The 25887-nt window shown below is 36.8% G+C and overlaps 1 protein-coding gene across 1 annotated transcript in view; it reads right to left on the reverse strand.

Moving 5' to 3' along the window:
* Nucleotides 1-25612, reverse strand: part of atrn (attractin) — a 186895-nt gene extending 161283 nt beyond the window's left edge. The window contains exons 1-4 of the mRNA XM_042500720.1: nucleotides 25170-25612; nucleotides 6911-6994; nucleotides 2517-2630; nucleotides 1215-1343 (exon numbers count right to left, since the gene is read on the reverse strand). Of these exons, the coding sequence (XP_042356654.1) occupies nucleotides 1215-1343; nucleotides 2517-2630; nucleotides 6911-6994; nucleotides 25170-25405 (563 nt within the window). The 5' untranslated portion in view covers nucleotides 25406-25612. The remainder of the gene's footprint in view (nucleotides 1-1214; nucleotides 1344-2516; nucleotides 2631-6910; nucleotides 6995-25169) is intronic.
* Nucleotides 25613-25887: the final 275 nt, after the last annotated feature.

The raw sequence follows: 25887 nt of genomic DNA on the forward strand, positions 1-25887 counted from the left end.
GAGCCATTTGATATGAGGAGGCTGCTGTTCAAGCCAAGATTCCAGAAATCAAGAAAATGCCATTTATGAATAACATTTCTTTTAGTTTTGGAGGAAAAATGTTTTGGAAGATGCTTTGATTATATTCTACAAACTGACTTTCTTTTGAAAAATTAACCGGCATGCAACTTTAAATCAGAACATTAACTCTACATTTCTTAAGTTAATTTTAAGAGATGTTCTTGCAATACCATAACTTGGATATTGACCAATACTGACAACTTGGCCTAAACCATATGGCATTAAAATAATATAACGATAATTTAAGACTGTATCGCGATACACTATATATATATTTTTTTTTTTTTCAAAATCTCCTCTAAACTACTGTAAACTACTAAAATTCACGATCATCTGCCTGTCCTTTCTCATTAATATTTTTTATTACAGCCAATATGTATATATATTTGTTTTGTTTTTTCTTATCAATGTTAAGAGACTGCATGCACTGATTGGGAACCTCACTTTTCAAATGAACATGTGCAAAATAAATCAAATCAAATCAAAATACAAAATTATTAAATGAACTACAGTTACAAATAAAGTAGCCACTGCCATTATACAAAGTTAGATAAACAACAGTTATAATAAAGTTAGATAAAATATTCTTATAATGCTGAATAAAGTAAAGTATCCACTGTTTCGGTGTGGTGCATTGGGTAGACGCCCCTCCGGTCACACGGACGGATGCAAAGCATTCAGATGATGTAAATGAAGTAAACAATATAGCAATATAGCAAAATATTAACTTATCGTCAGCCCATATATTTTATCATATCGCACAGCCCCACTGACGGCCAAGTACAGATCCGATTTATGGCTGTGTACTACTAACCCTGTATGAATGCATACGGAGAATAAATGCTATAGAAACTGACATTTATTTACCAGTCATAAATTCTTCTTTGCTGCTGTGAAAAAGTGGCCAGCAGCTGCACAGAGACACTTGCTGTGTAGGGTACTGTTTTAGAGTTTTTTTTAGAGTATTTTCTGGGAAAACTGCTGTTTTATTAAGATGTGAAACTACTAAAAGTTTATTAATAAATTATGTGGCATCTGATTGATGCAGACACTAGCTGATACCGGATACAGCATTTTAAGCAGTATCATTTTTGGAACCGCTCTTTTTGTATATTTTTTAAGTGTTTTATATGTATATGTTGTGCTTCTCTCACCTGTAGGAAATGTTGAATCCGGTCAGGTTGTAAGCAGCATCACTGAAGAAGTGCAGCAGGGCGTAGCCGGACTGAGACACCACCTCAGGAACCGTCTCGTTCCCGTAACGCTCAGGAACAATCAGACCGCTGCAACAAAAAGACAAAAGTGACACATTTTATTATTTATATACAACTTGGCAAAATGAGATTATGCAGCTGAGTTACAAGGACGGAGTAAATTAAGTCACTGTTCAGAAAAACTCCCTCTTCATAGGGAGTAATGAAAAGTCATTTTTATTCATAAAAATGGATACGGAAATCTTCTCTCCAAATATAAACTAATTTCTCTGCTTTCCCAGTTCTCACAAATTTGGAGAAAACTATTTGTGCAAAGATTTGATAATTTCAAAGCAAAACAAAACATATTAAGTGATCATCAGTTTGGCTTCAGAGCTAAAAGGATTACTTCAGTGGCAGTGACTGAAGAGGGAGAAGACACATCTGCTGCTACAGACAACAGGAAATACACTGTAGTGTTTATAGACTTATTTTTATTAGTTTTATTATTTTATTTTTTTCATTTTCCATTGTGTCATTACACTGCAGCTGGAAGACTGAAGGTGTTGTAGATTTATGGTCTTAGAGGATTGGCAAACATATGATGAGAGGTAAATAATAAATAATGTTGAATCTGATTTGTTGAAAGTTACTTCTGGGGATCCACAGAGTTCAGTGCTGGGCCCTCAAATGTTTATACTGTATATAAATAATATCTGCACGTCTGAATTGGTAATATTTGTTTTTTCTTTGCTGATAACTTATATTGCTCTGGGAAAAGTTCAGAACTACTTTTTAAATGAAAAAAGAAGCAACTTAATAAAATTCATCGACTTATGGGAAAGCGGTGGGATTTAATACGTTTTTACTTCTCATTACTTTTCGAATATGTGAAGCGAGTCATTTTGTGTTAAGACATTTCTTTTGTTTTATGTTTTTCACTGTTTGTAATTATTACTTTGTTTTTTGTCGGTCTGTTTTTGTGCAATATTTTCTTTATTTCCTTTTTACATGTTCGAAATAAATAAAAATCAAATTGAATCAAATGCAGTGGAAATGGAATTAAATGTTTAAAAGAAATGGTTTAATTTCCACAAATTATCACTGAATTTAAGTGAAACAAGTATTTGGAAACCAGCAAGTAAATAGTCAGTTGTAAAATTTAAAGGTAGATTTCCCCTCAGGAAGTCAAATCCACACAGAGGCTACCTGGACTCACACCTACGTCAAACCGACCTTCAGCCGAACACGCAGCGGACGTACCTGAAGGCGGCGAGAAGAGGGGCGTAAATGGAGTCTCCGTCGTACACGTACAGGTGGTCCCAGCTGCATTCAGTGGCAAAGTGGTTGAACCGTAATCGCAGTATGGTGTTGGGCCTGGAAAACAAACAAACAAACAAACAAACAAACACACACACACACACACACACACACACACACACACACACACACACACACACACACACACACACACACACACACACACAGAGAAAGAGAACAGGAAGAGCATGAGACCTTCAGTCTTTTGGTCATTAATTGACTTTAAACCAAATGAAAATCAATCATTATTTTTATTTCAGAGCACAAAGACACAGCTGATTATCTTGCGTGTTGGTGCAACAAGCACAGTTTTGTAGCTTTTGCTGCTCTTACCACCCAAAATTATTAATTAACTTTTGGAACTTCCATTACAGCATCTGTTTTATCACAGTTCCTGGTCCGAAAAATCAGACAGGAACAAACAAACCCTGAGCACAAAACCTTTTTTATGCTCAGCTGAGAATGCTGCTCCCTGTGCGACATCTCACTGTGTGAATATTTGTGACAGCCTGAACTCATTTTAGGGCTGCGGCTGAATAGTCAAAGAAATGACATCCTTTTCATTTTTTCATAATGTGGATGAAAAAACAAACAAAAAAAACATGAGGTCAAGGAAAGATGTGAGGTAAAATAAAATAAAATAAAATAAAGATATGTACATTATGTACAGAGAACCAAAAAACCCAAAAAGAGCATAAAAAAGAAAAAATGTGCAAATAAGTGTGCAAAAAGTGAAGATGTGCAAAAATAGTAGTGTGAAGAAAAAAAGAATATTTCATATTTATGATTAGGATTGATGTGGTTCAAAGCTAATCTCAGTGAAAGTAGATAATAATATTAATGTCTAATATTTATTATTCGACCAGCTCTTATCACGACAGCCTGAGTCATTTCACACAAACTTTTCAAAGCAGAAAAATATTTGACTGCAGCCTCAGTTTTCCAGCGTGTGGATTCCTGACAATTTGATGACAGAGTGAGGGAAACTGTGGAAATGAGAAGGTTTGTCCACTTTCCTGCTTAGATTTCTGACTTAATAAACTTCTCTCGACAACTTATTAACATCACTGGTAAATTTAAAAAAGTATCATAGGCATAAAGTCTAATCTAAAAAAAAAAAATCCCTGCTGTTTCACATTCCCTCTCACTGAGCTGCACCCGGATATTTAAAGTTTCACCAGCTGAAGAGGCCGACTGCAAAACCGGAACGCCCACTTTCACTCCATGAGCACAATAAATGGGATTTTAAGAGCATAAAAGGTGAATAATTAACAGGCGATATGGTAGAAACATTCACCACCCACAACAAAACATTACCAGCTTTTGTCTGGTGGTGATTTCCTCCCACCATGCCTCCATGTTTGTCCAAAGTACAAATACTCATCCCTAAAATATAACCACAGTATCAATATCGACGTATTTCGTCATATTGTGACATTTGATTTTGTTGCCCAGTGCAGCATTTATGAAGCTTTGGAGGAGATTTAAAATATTGTGATATATACCGTGTACCATGATGTAGCCCAAAAATATCGTGGTATTATTTCAAGGCCGTACCGTCCAGCCGTTTCCCTCTGTGTCCAATACAACAAGCCGCACTGCAAAGTAAATTCATATCTGCTAAATGCTTCTATGCTTTCTATTCTGATCTCCTTTTATTTTTACTTGCAGGGTTTTTTATGTCTTTACAGTAGTATGTCTTTATCTTCTGTGTCTTTTTACGTGAAGCACCTGGTGCATGTAATTTTTTTTTCTTTTAAAGCACATTCGGCGGCATTTCTTGTATGAAAGATGCAATACAAACAAAGTTTATTATTATTATGATTGTTATTGTTATTATGCTTATGATTTTTTTTATTCTTATTGTTATTATTGTTATTCTGATTATGATTTTTTGTTGTTATTATTATTACTATTATTATTACTATTATTATTATTATTATTTCAAATGTGACAAAGTTGTATTACATCATGCAACAGATATAGTATTAATATTACATTTGATATTGCAGATGTTACACTGTTCACTATGAATAAATAAGACGTCTTTGCCCTTCACAGTAAAGGACAGAAAAACCGAAAAAATGGGAAAAAAAGCTCCTTTAATCAGATTTTGATCAAAGACATTCACAAGATTCTTGAAACTGTCTCCGCTCTAAACTCAGTTTATATCAAATTACTCAAAAAGAGGCGAGAAGAACACAAAAGGCCCATTTAGCATATCTACGAAGAGGGAATGACACACACAGGAAATGTTATGAATGCTCACATTTTTCCTCTCCATCATTTTATAGGAATGGCAGCAGCCCCGAGGTTTGATTAGATAAGGCGGCTTGTGACTAGTAAATAATAAATCAAGAGTACGGAGTGACTGGAGGGACCTGACAAAGAGACGTCTATTCTACATCAGCAATTACCACCGAGGGCCCGTGAGCGCAGAGCGCGGGCTAATTTCACATATGTCACTAACTTTGGGTGATTTCAGGCCACCGTAGAGCGAATGTATGTCCGAAGCTGCTGAGATAAAATATTCTGATGCGCACGGTGCGCGTGTCACTGCATTAACCTCTTGTTCCGAACTGGCCGAGGTCTCGAGACAGCGTATTAAAGCGCCATTAGCATGTAGTGAAAATGCTGCAGGACGGGGCGGCCCGGTGATTAGAGAAGCCATACAGGAAGAGGAAGGTCAGGAGGTCAAAACGCCGCAACATCAACACGTCCGCTCGAAAGGAAACACGAGCGTGACCTCACGAGCCCCGACAAAGTCGCTCATGGTTAATCCCCCTCCTGAATGTGAATGTTGGCCGTGCGCCCGAAATGCAAATGTAATCAAAGAGTTTACGGTTGGGATGAGCTGGCGGGCCAAGAAAAATTAAAAATGGTGGCTGTGAATCGATCGAGCGGCGCTGTTATGCTGACTAAAACAACAGAGAAGGAGTATTGGATTCCTCACAGTTACTTTGCCGTTAGTTTTCACCCGTCAGCTTCTGGATACAGTGAGGTCCTGATGCTGATGGTGTCTGAGCGAAGGGCCGCGGTGCACAGCGTGTGTGTAACAGTCATTATGGGCACTCTGAAATATTGCCTCGTAGCTTCAGTTTTCACAGTCCATTTCTCAACTGTCTCACAGTTTAAGGAATCTTTTCTTTGCCTTTTTTCTCTCAAACGCAGAAGCTGATTTAAAGGACGAAATCAATAAGAGAGCACCAGTTTAATGTGGTGCATCTGTGGACTCCTGCGGCCAGTTACACAAAACATTTTAATTTTAGATTTTACTTAGAAATGCTTAGAAAAATCTAAATCACCATAATTATTGTGCCTAGGATAAAAACCTCAGGTTCCATCCTTATAAGAGTCGACCAATGTTGTTTTTTTTGGGCCGATACTGATACCGATTATTGGTAGTTAATGAGACCAATAACCAATATTTGGAATTAATATGCGTTTATAATGAAAATGAAAATGAATATTTTCCAAAAGATTTTTGGAAGGGAAGAAACAGAATGACCAACTTGGCAAAAATGTCCCACAAAGTGCAAAAAATTGCTAAAAGTGACAAGAAAATTAGCAAAAAACAAGTTTTAAAAATAGGGAAGGATTATTATAAAATGATCCCAAAAATAGGGGAAAATGTCAAGAAAACTTTATTTTTTAAAATAATAATTTTCTATTGTGCTATCTAATATATTAGGATGGTCAATTTCTTGTATGTTTCTGTTTTTTAATTTTGTTTTATTTTGTCATTATCTCCTGTTACCTTCTCCAAAGAGTTAAAAATTTCCTTGAACTAAGGAAAAAAAAACTAAATTTAAATTCTTATCAGAAAAGCTTAATGGAACCAGCCACTGATGTGTAGTTTTTCTTCTCACCGTCATGAACAAGAAAAGCTTCTTTGACCACCTCAAGAAACTGGTAAAGAAAATTAGCTAAAAATAAGTTTTAAAAATTATTTTTAAAATATTATCCCAAACAATAGGGTTAAAATACCCATAAAAATATATTATTAATAAGAAGAATAATTTTCTATTTAAAAATATGTTATAGCAGTCAATTTCTTGTATGTTTTTTTTTACTTTTATTGTGCAAGCTTTAATGCAGCTTTCTTGTAATTTTTATATGTTTGTATGTATATATATATATATATATATATTGTTATATATATATTGTTAACTTTCTTGTTAAGCTGCTTGGGTGTCAGAGTTAAACTTTTCCCTGAACTTTCTAAGAATAAAACTTAATTTAAATTCTTATCAGAAAAACACTTAATGCAACCAGCCACTGATGTGTAGCGTGTTTTTCTTCTCTCTCATATGCAGAAAAGTTATTTGACCACTTACTGTCCCTCGATCAGCCAGGTGCACTTGGTCTTGTACTTATAGTTTCCTGGACCGTCAGTGAGGTGACCGGAGGGCCCCGTCAACCTGCGAGAGGAAGAGGAGACCAAAGAGATTCAAGGTTACAATTAAAGATGCAACATGTTTTTTTTTTTATTCTTAACGAGCTAAAATCTCTTTCTTTCTAGCAATTACAAAGTGATTTCTGATATTATGTTTTGCATCATTATTTCAATCTTCATTAAAATATTGATTTAAAATGATGAGGGTGTGATTTCTGCAGAGATCTGTAGTTCAGGACGTCGCTGCAGCACAACAATTTTTAATTTCAAAAGGTATTTTGACTTGTTTACACTTTAACCCTTTGAAATCTGAGCAAATGTGCTTGATTTTTTTCAAAAACATGGGAGAACATGAGCAACACGAAGAAATGATCCAAATAAGCAAGAAATTAGTAAAAGTTACAGGAAAATTACTTGGAAATTAGTAAAAAAAAAATATTTAAAAAATAAATAAAATAATAATAATAATAAAAAAACACCAAAATAGTGGCAAACAAAACTTGGAAAAGGTGCTTAAAAATATAAAATATCTGTTACATAATTTTAAATATGTATTCATGATAATGATAATTTTCTAAATCTACTAATTTCTTGCAGTTTTTAATGACTGTTTAGCCCAAAGAGTTACATTAAAAAGCAGGAGAAAAAGCTGCAAGAACAAATTCATAATATCTACTGACTCTTCAGTGACATTGATGATCTCTAAAAAAGATTTTCAACAGCTCCACAGCGTCAAGTCAAAAATTATTAATAAAAAAGGTAGATGTAATTATTTCTAACATTCACAAGATGTTTTTTTTAAACAAATATTCTGTTTCAATGCTCGTTTTTTTGGTGTTTAGACTTAGAAAAATGACATTTTCACTGCGGCCAAAAATTCTTACATTTATATAATATCAAATAATCTATGTTGGCTCTAGCAATATTATTGTAAAAAGACAAACTCACGTCATTCAGTCAATAACTTTAATCAAATTGAGGATTCTCTTTGGGGATTTTTATGGCTTTTAGGGTGATGGCGTCATGAAACATGATTCAAAGCTTCAAACCTTAATGGAAGCTTTGAAAGTAAAAATATGACATTTGGTGCAGCCTTAAGGTTTAATAAACTATGTAAATATTCACCAGCAGCCCTAAATGTCATTTATGTATTTTTAAATCACATATCAGATTCCAGCACCAGAATATTGGTCAAACTCAGTTTAATAAACTTTGCAATACTAATACCCGTTTCAAGTCAGTATCTTAAGTTTCAGATGAAATACTGCATATGTAATTTGTTGGAAACAGAAACATAATGATCAGTTACACACAGAGCGCGCGCAGGTAAACACAAACTTCTGCCACTTCATTTTTTGACTTCACGCAGCTCAGCGGTTGATCGAGCAGCAAACAGGCGAGCTGAGGATGATCAACCCTCACAGCAAATTATTGTCTACGGCGCCGACGCCACGACGGACAGCCGCAAACAGTCTGATAGTACAGCAGGGCGCGCGCCTCTGTTATTGCCTGAGTTCCCGCCTGATGACACAGCGGCGGAGCGGAGTGACACAGGGGACACAGATTGTATTATTACTGATGTCGGTCTCAGGGTGCAATGACTCCGCTAACACACCCAGTCACACCTCCCAAAACTGTCTCTCAGCTGCAGTCGCTCTGCAGAGGGACACACAGGAGACGCTTCAAGATCTCTGCACCAACGTGTCAACAACATGAAGACACGCTTTAATTAAGACACATCATTAAATGCTCAAGTGCTTCACTTTTTGACAAATCATTAATAAAAAGGTGTGTATGGTGATGAAATGACCTGGAAAAGTCATGGAATTTGCAAATAGCAATTTTCTGCAAAAGTTTTGGAAAACTAAATATACCCTGAAAGTTTTGGAAAAGTCACTGAATTTTATTTCACAATCCTGTATAATAACACATGATGTGTTCAACTGTCAGAAATATTAAAATCCAACTTTAACTTCTGATTTTAAAGTTTCTGGCTGTGATAAAAAAATAAATAAATTAAAAATAAATAAAACATGCTTTCCAAACCTGCAGGCCTTCTTTTAAAAAACATAAAAAAACAAGAAAAAAACAAAACCCAAAATGTTTTCTTCTTTAAAAAAGGCCAAAATTATTTGTTTTAAAAAGAAGAAAAAAAATGCCCAAAATTTCTGAAAGAAAAATATCACATCATTACAATTTTTAAAGCAAAAAAAGCCTTTTTTTTTACTATAAAAATCAGCAAAAATTTTTAAAAAAGGCCTTTTTTTTAAAGAAAACATGACTTCCAAACCCATGGGCGGACATGCCCTCCTTTTGCACCTTCCTCTCAAAAATAACATACAGTGGCCAAAAATATACTGTAATATTCAATTCTAATCCTGTTCTGAATTCATTGTTTTTTAAAATAATAATAATATATGTAAAAGCTGTTAGTAATGAACAAGCACCGATGAGGAGTATTGATGGCTCTTTCTTAACACTTCAGTCCAGCTTCAAAATCCTGGAAAAGTCCTGGTAAACAACATGTAAGAATGTTAATGCGTCTCAGATGGATCTTGAAACAGGATGTTAATATTTCACAACTTCAGCACAGAATTGATAACACAATCACACTCAGAACGTTTTGGGGAGATTCTAGCTGTGTATTGCATAACAGAAAAAAATGTGTTTTGGTTGGGTTTTTTTGCAGCTAGGCAACAAGTGTGCTGCAACTTGTGACTGAAAAGTTGAGTCTGCTGCAGAGGTGCAGGCAGCTCGGGGCCAGCTGTGTGGGCTGGGCGGCTCAAGGTCCAAGGCCAAGGGTGTTGTTAAGTTACGATGACTTTACAGGCCAAACACATGACTCTATACTGCAGCAATGCTCCGCCGCTATCTCTGGACTTCAGAGCAAATTCAGAGTTTAACCAGCAGGCAGAAATAATTCATGTAACCGGTTAAGTTTTCTGACATTAACAGACACGCGAGGCTGTGCTGAATATTGCTGGCTCACTGTTTATGCAGAGAAAAGAGCGGTTTGAGGCAGCTCTTTTCTCGCTGCAGGTCTCAGCGGTGAGCTAACAAGTACACTAACGCTGTAATTACAGCTCTCTCAGTGCTAATACAGCCGAGGCCTGCGGGGACGCTGCGTCCCAGCCAGCACACTAACAGCTCCCTCGGAGGGCCGTAGGCTCCTGACTCTCCTGAACGCGACACACCACCTCTCTCAACACCACAACAAAAACTGCTGCAGGTTCAGTATTTTTTCTAGTAGTACTGAGCAGACTACCGCCACTAATACTGCAACTGGGGTACAAATACCCATCTGAAACACCCAAAATGGACAATCCAGAAATACTTATATGAACCTAGAATTCATATGTTTATCAGTAGTGACAAATTAAAGACCACATAAAGGGTCAGTTCACCCAAAAAACAAGAACTGACAATAATTTATAAAATGATGACACTAGTACCAAAACCATCACCATTAAAAACAGCGGCATATTGTAAAGACATTGGCATTTAAAGGGTTAAAATTTGTGAAAATGAATAATGGAGAGAATCAAGTCAACAATTCTGTCTGAAATCAGGCAGACGCTGTCGCTGAATGTTATAATTAAAATAAATATAATGAATTATATCCCATAACTTTAACTAATGACGTGACTTTTTCAATGCAGAACCATCAGCACCTGTTGACCTGTTGTTCCTGACAGATATGTCCAGTTCAATTATCAAATATCTATTAATCAAACAAAGGTTTTAAAAGACATGTTTTTTCTGGAAAGCATATATATATATATTAGTCATTTACGACCACGAGGAAGTAAAAAAAAAAAAACAAACATCTGCAGCTCATGTTTTTATTATGAGGAAACGTATAAAGAGCACTTGGGTTGAGCACTCTGTACCCGACAATTATTTCAAACCAAAATGGGAAGTGAACTGAACCAAAAGCAAACAAAAAGTCAGCAAATATTTCCGAAGCCCACCGTGACCTTTTGACCGACTCCCTGTACTGACACAGGTTTAAGCAGTTTAGTGACTCTTCATTCTCCATGTCAATTATCAATAATCTATTAATCAATCAAAGGTTTTAAAAGACATGTTTTTTCTGGAAAGCAGCTTGTATTTTAATTTTAAATCAAATGTGATTTTTTGAATTAAATTTCATAACCCAAACCACGAGTTACTTTTATGTTATTGACAAAAATTTATCGTGTAACATTTTGTGTCACTTGGAACATGGACAAACAGTCGATGACATTTCGGTCAAAAGGTAAACAGAAAAACGTGTTTGTATTTGGGACTCATTTATGTGCTTTTTGGCCGCTGAAACATTTATCACTGACTGGAAATGAAATGTTAGATGGAAAATATGAAAGTACTGATCCTGTCATTTATCTTATTTTATTTATTTGATCTCATTGTATTTTATTATTTTAATGTTTGTTATATTACTCAACTAGTTTATTTTATAATTTATTACCTTATTTTTTATGATTGTAATTAATCTGAATTTGAATACCTTTAATGTCATCTCTCATTTAAAAAAACTGTTTTCATTCACTCTGCTTACAAACAAACAAACACACATTAAAATTAATAACTGTTAAATAAGATATAAATATAATAATATAATAATATAAATGATGTGTGATAATTATTATTAATTAATTAAATTATTTACTCATTTATTTTTTATTCAAATTAATTATTTATGTATTTTGGTGAATTTATTATGTTATTATTGTTAGAATTATTATTGTTATTATAATCACATGATTTATGGGAATGTGTGACAGTATGAAGGGATATAATAAGGATATAACACCTAAAATTTCAATAAAAAATATATATTATTTGTCACGTTTAGCAAAAGATCATCCAAGATTTAAGAGACGTCATAGTAAAGTAAAACAACTAGAGACCAAAGTTTTTCTGAAACTAGGTCAACAAATCCGAAAGGATAAGGTGCGCCTCCGATGGGTCAACAATAGCGCACAGTTGATGTGACTGCAGTTAATGAACAACTGTCACGTTGCTTTTTATTTCCCGCTATTAAACCGCACAGATCCGAGCGCCGACGTCCAACGACAGCTCGTCCTCGTGCAAACAGTTTCCCCGCAGCAGAGCCGAGCGGTCTGCAAAAGGCAAAGTGGTGCAGCATGAGAGCAGAGCAAACACGATCTCTCGTTCACAGGCGACAACAGCCGCTGCTCAGTGGCCCGGAGAGCAGCGGAGAGCGCGCTCACACTGACAGAGTAAACGCTGCTGAGGCGAGACGCTGCTCCCCTCAGACTGTCTGAGCCCACACGAAGCTGCTGACAGGACATTTTAAATCAATTAGGGAATATTTTGGGGTAGAAATAACACTTCTACCGTAATGTTATGTCCCAAAAGAGCTGCTGATAATTTCACATGATTTCGCGCGTTAGCAGAAAGAACCTTAATATCAGGATTTCGTCAAACGGGAATACTGTGATTTATTATTTTTTATCACTGAGGCCCTTCAGAAGTCGCTTGTGCGGAGCTGAGTCGTGTAAACTGTAGATGCACTCGGACTAGAATTACCGCAGCGCCGCTGTATGCCTCCACGCATCAGTCAAGCCTCATCAATGGAAACATCTTTTGACCTATGACCACCAAAATCTTATCAGTTCATTGTTGAGTTAAAATGAACGTTTATATCAAAGATTAAAGAACATTCCCTCAAGCTGATGTTGCGAAATCACACTTACAATAATGAGATGAATGTAAGGTCACAGTGACCTTGACCTTTGACCACCAAATTCTAATCATTTCATTGTTTCATTCCAAGTGGACGTTTGTGTCAAATTTAAGGAAAATCCCTCAAGGTGTTCATGTTCTCACAAGAATGAGACAGGTGAGGTCACAGTGATCTTGACCTTTGACCTATGACCACCAAATGTTTTTTAATCTTTGAGTCCAAGTGAAAGGTTGTGCCAAATTTGAAGAAATTCCTGAGTGCTGTTGGTGAGATATTGCGTTCACAAAAAAAAGCCTTTGACCTTTGACCACCAATCTAATCAGTTCACTGTGAAGTCTGAGTGGAGTCAAATTGGAAGAAATTCCCTCAATTCCCTCAATCGGGCCAACGGACAACCCAAAAACACGGGGCCTCAGCCAGCTCTCCTGATGCTGTAATCACTGACAGATATGCTATCCTCCCTTGTTAATGCTGCCAAAAACATTTAAGAGACACATCAGATGACACAAAAGTCGCTCAGCAGCAGTCAGGAAGGAGGACAGCTGAGAACCAAAAACAGCAACAAATCTACAAAGTCTGTGAGCCCAAAACATGAAGCTATAAGTCAGTTATATTGTGTCATCAATATTTCATAAATCATGAGCAAGTAGCTATTTTTCCAAGCAACTGTGCTTTAACGCCTCAGTGTTTTGCTTGAGTTACAGTTTAAGACGAGAGTTTTTTTTAATGCGTCGTAATATATCACGTTATCCTCCTTAAAATGCATCTCCACAGAGACTCTGCAGATTTACCTCATCTGCACGAACAAAACTCTCTCCTTTAATATTCTGCATCAACGACATGCAGTTTACCGCGGACGCCTTACGAGATTTCTGTATCAACACTCAGATTTTTTCACTAAGCATCCATCCAGCACCTGCCTGTAAAAATGCCTGAACTGCCTCTCTGGCTGCGTGTGGAAGTGGAAGCCTCTGCACCAGTAAGCTGAAAACAGAATAAATCAGCAGCGCAGCAGTGGGGGCCATTAGTCTCTGCAGAGGGCAGGCAGGCTGGTCGCTCAGCGGGGCCTTTCGTAAAGCGAGGTCAGCCTTCAAACTGGTTCCAGAGAGCGCCTGAGGATGGATGCAGACTAATATGCAGACTACACAAGAGACGACAACAAAGGCAGCACAAAGCAGAGCTGTGAGACGTGAAAATACTGAAACCAAAGTTAATCTCAGGTCAGGACGAATGTATCCGCACTGCATCAGTGGATAACATATTTATTAATTCACTTATTTTTTCTATAAGTTGTTTCTCATTTCTCTTCCTCATTTCTCGCATTTTTTTTTATTCATATGTGCAATCTTATTTATTTAAACTTAATACTTACAATATTATTATACACTATTTTAGAGCCTTTACCTTATCTTATCTATTATCTATTATCGTATCGTATCGTATCGTATCGTATCGTATCGTATCGTATCGTGTCTCATCTTAATCTTATCTTATATGGATTCTACATCATTGTCAGAATTCAAGATCTTGAAAGATTCAAGATTAACTCTTTGAAACCTGGAGCGACATCACTTTCCTTGTGCTGCTTTCAGACAGCTTTCAGATTGGTGTGATTTATTTAAAAAAAACATGGGGAAAATGAGCAAATTAGTAATACAAATTACAAGAAATTAGCAGATTTAGAAAATTATTTTAAAAAAGTTTTCTTAGGACATTTCTGAGGAACAAATTAAACCCTTAGGACCCACTTTAATATCACACACATTCGTATGGCTTCGTGCACAAATTACATTTTCCAAAATCAAGCTTTAAAAAATATTACACATTAATATTATTTTCTACCTTCATTGCGTTATTTTTTTTAAACAAAATCAGTCCTAATTAGTCTAATTAGTCCTAATTAATTATTAGTTTTCAAAATTAAAAAAAAAGAAGAATTATTTTCAATATACTACTTGCAAAATGGATTTTTGTTTGGTTTTTCTTTTGATACTCAGTCTGGGATATGTGAATGATTAGCAGCACATATATGGCATGGCCAAATATGGTATCATCAGCTGGAAAATCATAAAAAAGGACAAATTCCAAGGCAAGGCAATAATACAAGTCTTGTTTTTCTGCTTTGATGGCTGTGGGATCAAAAGTATCAGTTTGAATGGGTTTCAATGGAGCATTTTTTGACCTTAACAGTCTGAATGTAACTATTTAGTTTCCACAGTGTGTCTGAGACTAATTGTAGGAGCTGAGCTGGAAATGCCAAGGTTAAACAAAAACACACATTCTCAACACTTAAAATGTGCCGAACAGTCCCTAAGGGTTAAAAAATAAAACTTGCTGCTTTCAGTTCAGTTAGTATCTGGTGCATTCCCACAAAGGAAGAAGTACGTGGGCGATGACACACACTCCTCCCTCCATTTTCAGGCTTTTCCACCGACAGCTGACAGTTGGTAACATGTTGAGAAACTTGACAATGAATCAGCGAAAGGCAGCAAACATGGATGTAAACAATCTGCCCGCTGATTAAAGAAGAAGCTCCAAATGCTGGCAGATTACGTGACACAGTTGGCTTTATGGGAAGTGTTGACATGCACTGGTGCTTGGATGATGGTGTTTGTTTCACCGAGACACTTGAAAAGACAAAATCACGCAGCATCTACATGCAATTAAAGATGAGCGGAAAATCCAGTGATTGAATAAGAGACGGGGAGAGTCAGAGCCGGTGCCAGGACATGAGCACGTGCTGAGCGGCGGGGACAAGGCGTTTATTCACCAGCACGTCCCACTGCAAAACAAAACTGTCTCCTAACTTTGACCCTACGAAAAACAAACTGATTCCTGCAAAAACTCACTGTCAGGCTGATACAGTCGCGCGTCTTTGGGACTCTTTGTGCCGAGCAGCACACAGCCGATCTTTGTAGCCATAATCTGATCAGAGAGTATCAGATACAGTTCAGCTGTGAGGCAACAATCATCAACTTTACGATAAATACTGACGGCTGCGAGATGGAAAACGAGATCGAAGCGGCTCTCCAAATAAATACAGATGAGACATTTTAATGTTTTTGTCTGTCTGAGAGTCAACAACAGGAGACAGCGGACTGCAGTTAAACTCTGATTCTGCAACAAAAGAGATGATTTTTTCCCCAAATTTAACATTAACCCTTTGAAACTTGGATCGTCAGTTTTTTTGTGACGCCTCTCTCGTGTTTCAACTTTTTGCGCTGAGAAAATTGGTGCAATTTCTTTTGAAAACGAGAAAAAAAGGCAATGAGCGACTTTGAAATTGGAAAAATTAAGTTAATTTAGATTTTTTTTTTTTTTAAAGCTGAGGAAAAATGTCCAGAAACAAATATTTATATCTATCATGATCACATATTTAAAATTATTTTACAGAATTATTATAATTTTTTAAGCAGGTCATGTCTGTTTTTTATTTTTTTTGGTCCTTTATTTTTCTTTTTTGTGCTTATTTTCAGGTATTTCCTCTTTGGGATGGTCACAATGATCACGATAACAAATTTGTGATAAAAAAAAAGAGTATGACGACTGAGGACATAAAAAAGTTTTAAAAAGTTTTATGTTTAACTTAAACTCGTGAAAATGAAAATGCTGCGTTTAAATTCTCTTTTTACATAATGATATAGTGTTAATGTGTGGACCCCAAAAAGAGTTTCTGCTTTGATACTGGTTATCTAAATAAATAAAGCTTTATCCAAATGTCTGATATCCGAATAAATAAAGTTTGAAAATAAAAAACAGGAAATATGTCTTGTTTCCTGCTTGTTTCTGTAAATTTGGGTAACATGATTGTTTAAATATTACAATAAAATAAGGTTCTGTTTGGCAAAGGAGCACAACTCGACTCTTTCACGACATTTTGCTTATATTTGCCACAACTACTATAAATATATAACCTGAAAATATTTGTATTAATATTGTGATATTTATTTTCTATTTTTTTTTTTTTTGTGGACCTTATTCTATTGCTTTTATTTACACGAATTCTACAAAAGTCCCCGGTCACACGGCCCTAAATATCGACGTGTCACAGCATTATTGCTGCGGAGCCGAGAGCCATGGAGAGGACATTTTCCCACCGGTGAATAAACTGGATGTTGTCCTTTATAGCCAAAATATCACAAGAGGAAATATTAGTAACACGATGCTCAATAACTGCAGACGGCTGTGGTGAATTACCGCTCACGCTAAGCACACGCTTCCCGCCGCTGCAGCTTCGCACTGAAAACTTTTCTTTTTTTGTTTTGTGGTGTTTTACTTGATTTGGCAGAAACAGACAGATGACAGTTCACCAGAGAAATAAATTTCAACCACAGTGCCCGGCCCTGACAACATCTACCCACTGCATCCTGTGAGACAGCCACACACACTCAGACACACACACACACACACACACACACACACACACACACACACACAGAGCCTCATGTTCAAAACATCCGCAGATAAAAAAGAAAATCTAAATCTGATGCCATGAAGCCACAACAAAACACACCGTTCTCCCCCCCGCCCTCCTTCATGTTGATTTTGGCCCTGGCGGCGAGTCGGGACTCCATCTTGGCAGGCCCCCGCCACAGAAAGCTGCTTTTACCAGCATTCAGCCAGCCGTGTATGGTAGCATTGTCTGTATGCTAAACACGGCCTCGGACCGCAGGCTCTCCCGGAAAAACTATCGGGCCTTTGACCGCGTTAACAAAACAACACGGCGCTGATTCCAGGCAGATCTGGCAGCACACGGCAGAGAGTTTACCGTCCCATTAACGGTAATTAGCCCGCCGGAGCTGCAACAACATCTCTGATAACGCTGCGGCTCAAGAGCGGCGGGGCGGAGCTCTCGACGCTGTCAGAGTCCCGCGGTGTTAATACCGAAGTTCAGGGTCAAAATGTCACGCCTCAGCCTCTCTGACAACGAGACTGAGCGCCTTTTTTACGCTTTTTCACACAACAGAACAGAAACTGACAATTAAATGCTGCTTTCAAAGGACGTCTGAGGAGAAGACAAACTTAACAGCGACTCACAAAGAAGTTCAGCTTCAGTAATCCGCAGAGGAGCGCTCGTCCTCTGCACTTTGACCCCGCGCTCAGCACCAAAGCAGCGCCCAGCTCCGACTTCAAAGGCCTGCGACGCGGTTACAGCAGGAATATGACAAATATCTAATATATGCCTGAGAAACATCAGGATTTAGGCTCATTGCAAATATAACTAATAAGACTTTTCAATTAATTGTTCCATTTTTTAATAAGAATTCATGAAAAATGCAAATTATACGCCCAAGGTGATGTTTCAAATTGCCCAAACAGTCCATTTAGACCAAAAATATGCAAGTAAATATTTTATTGTAAATTAATCTAACCACGATTTTGTCGATTAATCAATTTGTTCTATAAAATGCCAAAAAATGCTAAAGGGAGCTTTTTTTAATTTATTATTTTTTATTTACATTTTCACTTGACTTTATTAAAAAGAAGATGCAGGGAAGTTTCTAAAGGCATTTAAACTAAGTTTTGTGCTATAGTTTGTTGTATCTCAAATTCTAAATATTGACAGCATTATTCTCATTTTTATTGTAAATGCATACGGGTTTGAAATTTTGGTTATCGGTCTCCAGTAGCGGTCGTCCCCAAATGTGGACGTCGTGACACCTGCCACGCTGCAGAGCTCTATTCAGACCAACGAAGGACAAAAGCAGCTGTTTTTCAGTGACCTGTCGCTGTTCCAGCAGCTTTTTAGCCACCAAACTCATATTTTTTTAAGCTACCTGTCGGCATTTTTCTGACGGGGATAATTCCACGAAAAGCGGTTGATTTTTTACAGATATTATTGCGTTTCCTGTTGGGATCGTGCCACAAAGCAGCTGTTGATTTTTACAGAGATATCGCTGCGTTTCCAATTGTGATCCCACAAACAGCTTTTTTAAAGCCGAAACATGATTTTTTCCTCATCATAACCAGTTTTTACTGTTCCTAAACCCACACAGTACTGACGGCATCGCTGAACAGTAAAGAAGCGTGAAGTCTCAGCATATTTGCCACATAACACTTATGTATACTACTAATAAAATACATTAAAAATAATAATATTAAAAATATATAAAATTGATATAATAGCCCGAGAGATAAAAATATAAAATCAAATAAAAAAATAAGAAAATGACTAAAAATAATAATGGTAAAAGCCAAAAAAAAAATCTTAAATAAATACATAATAAAATAAAATAAAATAATAAATGTAACGGGAACATTCTGTCCTGGGCATTACAATCAAATGACTCAACAACTAATCACAGAAAAAAACGGATGGATTTCTTTTAGTTATTTCACTGCTGTGAAACAGTTATTTATTCCCTGATCGGTGCTTCTGACATCAGTGCACGTCTTCCTACGTAACGCCTGCATGCAATGCTGCTTTTTCCCCTTTTTTATGCTTATCTTTGTGTTTTTTTCCTTCCTTTGCTCGTTCTGATTTGCTGACATAAACTTTTACTGTCGTGTGTTTTCTTTCTTTCTTACTCACTGAAAATTGAATAAAATATTGCGTTAAAAACAACTGATAGACGATTCAGTGATGAAAATAATATTAACAGCAGCCCTTCAGCTCCACCTGAACCCAGAGCTTTCCCGCCAACAACTGAGCCACCGCGTTACCCAGCATGCAGCTGGTGTCCAGTGATGAAGTGTTTCAATTAATACTCAAGCTCAAAGAGCTCCCAGATTTTGAACCGCAACCAAGACGAGCTGTTTCCTCCAGAGAGCACTCAGAAACATTAGAGGCTGTTCAGCCTCCATTTCACCTGTTCAGATACGCAATCAGCCGTTAATGTGCAAAAACCTGCAGCTCCCCTGCGTTCCCGTGACCGTGACCGATTTCAGAGGATGCATAACACCGCAGGCCCCGACCCGCTCTGCTTTCAGACCTGGCAGGCCGGCGCTGAGCTGACACAGCATGACGAGGAATATCACATTTTAAAAAGAGGAAAAAAAAACACATTAAGCAGCGGGACGCACCCTGACGGACACACTCAAGCTGCAGAGCCGTGCTACCTCATCACCACGCTGGAGCCGGATCAGCTCGCAAACAAGCAAAACGACAGAAAGCAGAAGCACAACATTTCCGTTTGAGCTCAAATTTGATTCAACGAAGGACAGAAAGTTATTTTAACAGTTGCTTGTGATATTTTGGCAGCAGAAGGCCGAGGCATTCAAGGCTTCAGCCTCGAAATAAAAACATATATATAGTTTTAAATTATAAGAGCAGGCCTTAGGGACTGTTCTTTATTTATCAAAGGGGGCGGCCCCTTTCTTTTTTAACCCTTCACTGAGCTACAGATATTTTTTCCTTGAGCCTCAATGACTTTGGGAAAAACTCATGAAGCATTTGTCCCACATGACGTGTTCAAAAACTGTCAGAAATGTGAAATAACAACAATAATTTATGTTCATACAGTTTCTGGATTTGATATGTGGTGTAATTTTGGCTATTTTTTTATTTTGGCGGGCCTTGGGTTTGGAACGCATGTTTTCTTTACTTTTTACAAAAAGTTTTGAAAAGAAAAAAAAAATCACCCAAACTTTTTAAAAGAAAAAAGTCTTTTTTTTTTTATCACCAAAAACTTTAAAAGAAAAAATAAACCAAAAAATGCAGATTTCTTTTTAAAAAATTTTAAATTCTGTCCATACTTGACTAAATGTATTTGTTAGATTTCACCACTTTTAACAAAAATACATACCATTTTTCCAACTCTCATCAATACATTTTTTATGATAGTAGTTGTAAAGATTTCTTTACTTTTTATACTAACAACTACTAATATTTGTTATTTGTAGAATTCATAATTACTGTTATGTTTTTAAGTCTACAGGGAAAATATGGTGCCAAAGCGCATAAAGAAGCATCAAAATAGAGCTCGTTCTTAAGAAAGGAGGCGCGGGTTAAGCCCCCAACGAGCTCAAATCCTACAAACAGCCGTGCTCGGCGGGATGTGCAGAAAGGGAGAATCTTCGAGAAAATAGTGCGATCATCTCTGCTTTTGTCCAAATGCAGCTGTCATCGAGTGCTGCAGACAGTTTCTCTCCCGTTGAACATCACGGGCACAAACTCCGGCGATGTGAAGCGACACTTTAACGGGCACAGAGAACGAGACGTGCAGCTCCGGTCGTCTGAGGACTCTGATTAACTGACGTTTGACACCTTTCACACGGTGCGCCGTGTCGCTGTCCTCTGTCTAAATTGGGGTGAGCAAACATGAATGTGTGCAGAGGGGGACAGAGAGAGGACGGGCTGTTGTTGGTTTTATCAGGTGGTTACTTTCCTGCGACCTCTCAGATGTTTCCACGAGTTCAGCGCTAACCTCGATGGCTCAGCTGTAAAAAGTGCTTTCAGAGTGACCTTTGACCCCCTGAGCTGCCGTTGTCTTTTTCTAACAGTAATCTAAAGGCGTCAGTGGGACAAACGTCACCCAGTCACCTGCTGTTTTTGGACACGAGACAGTCACGCCAGTGCCTCTTAAAAACAGCGGACAGAGATCGCGCTGAGATCTCACTGACACCTCACAGTCACCACGAAGCCACAGCTCCAGTTTAAAGGTACACGAAATATGAAAACTGACAGTTATCACCGTGCACATCTTCTTTAGGGGGCAACTTATTTATTTATTTATTTTTTTAGGGCCGATACGGATACCAATTATTTGAAGTTAATGAGACTGCTTGTTAATTTGTAGCAGTTAAAATTTGCAAAATATGGAAAAAAGGAAAAAAAGAGGAAATTTTGTGGAGAAAAAAAATAAGCTATTAATATTATAAATATTTTTTTTTAGATATTTTTCCCAGATTTTTAAAAAAAAACAATATTCTATATTAACTTATTTTTTTCAATTTGTGAGACATTTTTTCGCAAGTTACTTACTGGTCTTTTTCCGGTGTTTTCTTTCTTTCAAAAGTCTTTTTATTCATTGACAATCTTGAATAAAACAGTGAATGTACAAAGAAAACTTTCCCATGTTTTTAAAAGAATTCAAACCAATTTTCTGAGGTTTCAGAGGTTGAAATACTTGTGAACGGCATCTGAACGAGAAACAAGAAAAGTGATGTCACTCCAGGTTTCAAAGGGTTAAAAGGCTTTTTTGAAAATTGATTTTAAATCATTTTTAAATGATCTTTTTATCTTCGCATCTCTTGTCTGCAATTTTTCAGTCATCGAGCAATTAATTTTTACTTTTTATATCTTCTAGTTAATGAGACTGCTAACAGATATTTGGAACTGATATGCATTTATCATAAAAAATGAATATATTTATGTGAAAATTTAGAATTTGGAATATAACAAACTCCAACATAAAACTTTGTTTGAATGCCTTTAGCAAATGTTTAATTAAAAGTGGAACTTTCAATATCATATAAAGAAAGTTCCCAGCAACTTTTTTTCATGAATTCAAGTGAAAATTTAAATTAAAAACATAGAAATAAAAATATCTCCCTGAGGTTTTACTAAATAAAAGATCCTCGCATTCTGCCACTTTCTCTCTTTCTATTTTAATTAATTAATTTTATTGGCGAGCACAGATACAGATAATTGTCAATATCCCAAATTTTGGCTCTGATAGCTTTTTGGATTTTCTTGCTCTGTTAAGCACTCTGAATTGCTCCTTTGTATGAAATGTGCTATCCAAACAAGTTTTAATTATACTAATAAAATCTCTGTTAAACTCAAAAAAAACCTTCTGTTTTCTTTAAGACTCATTATATTGAAAGAAATAATTCTGTAATACTGTGACACTGCAAAATTTTCAAAGATTTCCAACATTTGCTGAAGGCATTTAAACAAAGGTTTACGAGTTTACGTACTAAATAACGTGCACTGCGCAGTATTTTATGGAAGATACAACATTTTATACTGCAGCTGAACCTGGAGAACTGCAGTAGTATTTTAACAGCAATGTTGAAGTGTTGTAAAATTAGCTACAAAACACACAAAAAAGGACAAAAAAAAAAAGGAAAATCAGGGAAATATCCCCTAAAATGCTTAAAATAATTTCAAATATATAATTATGATGATTAGAAATAATCAGTTCTCCTGATATTTTTCTTAAAACTTTTAAAAGACTACTATTATTTTGCTACTTTTCCAAGTTACACTTTGATTTCTACATTTCAACCGAAATGTTATTAGTTTCATCGGAAACATATCTTATATCGATAGGTCTCATTAGGTACTAATAATCGTTATCTGTAATATCGGTCGAGCTTTACTCCATATGGTTATCATGAGCATCTAAATACCATGCACTGTGCAGTATTTTACAAAACATGTACTGCAGGTGAACCAGGAGAACTGTAGTAGTAGAAGTAGTGTTGCAGTAGTTCACATAAAATTAGCAACAAAACAAACAAAAAAAGGAAAATCGGGGAACTATTCCCCAAAAACGCTCAATATTCTACCAGTTCTGTAAAATAATTTCAAATATCTAACTATGATACATTTTCCTTTAGCCTTTCAAACTAATATTTTGCAGCTCAGAGGATGTTTCTTTCCAAGTTGCTCTTTGATTTCTACATTTCAACAGAAATATTTTCATTTTTATTGTAAGTGCATATCGATTCCAAATATCGGTTATAGGTCTCATTAGGTACTAATAATCGGTATCTGTGATATCTGTCAACTGGTACTTCATATGGTTATCAATGGCATCTACGTAACATGCACTATGCAGTATTTTATACAACATTAACTGCAGATAAAGTAGGAGAACTGTAGTAGTAGAAGTAGTAGCAGTTGCCAGTCGTGTTGCAGTAGCTCATGTACAATTAGCAAAACAAAAAAGCAACAAAAAAAGGGGAAAACCAAGAAAATTTCCCCCCCCAAAAGTGCTTAAAATTCTACAAATTCTGTTCTTTCCAAGTTGCTATTTCTACATTTCAACAGAAATATTTTCAATATTGGATATCAGTCTGAAAAACCAATATTGGTCGACCCCTACTTTATATTATTATCATGAGCATCTAAATACCATGCATTGTGCAGTATTTTATAAAACATGAACTGCAGATGAAGTAGGAGAACTGTAGTAGTAGAAGTAGTAGCAGTTGCCTAGTAGTGTTGCAGTGGCTCACATAAATATATATAATTATGATACTTATAAATATATTGCTCTCCTGACATTTTCATTTAGCCTTTTAAAAAAACAGTTTCCCAAAATTTACTAATATTTTGCAGCTTAGAGGATGTTTTTTTCCAAGTTGCTCTTCGATTTCTACATTTCAACTGAGATATTTTCTTTTTCTTTTTTATTTCAAATATTGGTTACTGGTCTCATCAGGTACTAATAATCTGTAACCAAAAACCAATATCACTTAATCCCTACTTCATATGGTTATGATATCTAAAAACCAAAGTACTGTGCAGTATTTTATAAAACATGCACTGCAGGTGAACCAGGAGAGCTGTAGTAGTAGAAGTTGCGAAGTGGTAGTGTTACGGAAGCCCATGAAAAATTAGCAACAAAACAAAACAAAAAAAAAAAAAAAAAAAATGGAAAACTAAGGAACTATGCCAAAATTCTAAAAATTCTGTAAATTATTTCAAATATATAATTATGATGATTATAAATATATAGCTCTCCTGACATTTTTATTTAGCCTTTTTAAAAAAATCTAATATAATAATATTTTGCAGCTTAGAGGATGTTTTTTTCCAAGTTGCTCTGTGATTTCTTCATTTCAACAGAAATATTTTCATTTTTATTATAAGTGCATATCAATTCCAAATATCGGTTATCTGTCTCATTAGGAACTCATAATCAGTATCGGCCCTTAAAAACCAGTATCGCTCAACCCCCTCTCCATATGGTCATCATGAGTATCTAAATAACATGCACTGTGCAGTATTCTATAAAACATGTACTGCAGGTGAACCAGGAGAACTGTAGTAGTAGCAGTAATACTAGTAGCTTTGTAGTAGTGTTGCAGTAGCTCACTTAAATACATATATATATAAATATATATTATTATGATTTTTATAAATATATAGCACTACTGACATATTTATTTAGCCTTTTATAAAAACAATTTTCTTATTCTTCTTATATTTTGCAAATTAGAAGATGTCCCTTTCCAAGTTGCTCTTTGATTTTGACATTTCAACAGAAATATTTTCATTTTTATCAATAACAAATATCGGTTATCGGTCTCATACGTTACTAATAATCGGTATCTGTGATATCGGACGAGCCTGACTCCACGAGCATCTAAATACCATGCGCTGTGCAGTATCTTATAAAACATGTACTGCAGGTGAACCAGGAGAGCTGTAGTAGTAGAAGTAGTAGTACTCGTAGCCCTGTAGCAGTGTTGCAGTAGCTCAGGTGTACTGCCCGGCATGTCCGGACTAACAAACACTGTGCAGAGAGCCCGGCAGCCGTAAACAACATCTCCAGCCTGAGTGTGAGCGTCAGGAGCAGCTTTATGGGGACCGTACCTGAATCTCCCTCCGCAGTGCTGGCATTGGTCCCCGACCCAACCGGGGAAGCACACACAGTTTCCAGTGGCGGTGTTGCACTGTCCGTTCATGCACGGTTTGTCGCATTCCTTCGCCTCGGTGACGGCGGGCAGCCCGGACAGCAGCCCGAGCACCGACAGCAGCAGCGCGGTGCTGGTGAGCATCAGCAGGCTCCGGCCAGAGCCCGAGCAGGCCCGCCGCGTCGCCCCGTACATCCTCTCACAAAAGATGGCTGCTAACGGCAAAGCGCTCCGCTGCTTCGGGGACAGCGAGCCGACGAGCTGCCGGCCGGTGCAGTTCCGTTTGTCGGTCGGGAGGTCCGGTGTCTCCGGCGGTAACGTTTAGTGTCCTGGTCGAGGCTGGTGTCCGCTGGTGACTTGGTTTACATCTTTCCAGTGGTTCCGTTTCCCAGCGCCGCACCAAGCCGCATATTGACATCCAGAAGTGACGTGATGAGAACGGAAATGCGCAACCGGGGGGGAGGCACGCGCGCAGGACTTTAAACTTTCTATTTATTCTCTCGTCTGTTTATTTTTCTGTATCATTTTTATCATTTGTGTCGTGCAGTTTTACTCGAATCTTTCAGATACATTTTATTTCATTTTTTAAAATTAATATTTTTATTTATTTATTTATTTTTTTACCTTTTACCCGATGCTTTGTACATGTTCGGCTTGTCCACTGAAAAAAAAAACTT

Source organism: Plectropomus leopardus, chromosome 14, assembly GCF_008729295.1.
Source record: "Plectropomus leopardus isolate mb chromosome 14, YSFRI_Pleo_2.0, whole genome shotgun sequence".
Taxonomy (NCBI): domain Eukaryota; kingdom Metazoa; phylum Chordata; class Actinopteri; order Perciformes; family Serranidae; genus Plectropomus; species Plectropomus leopardus.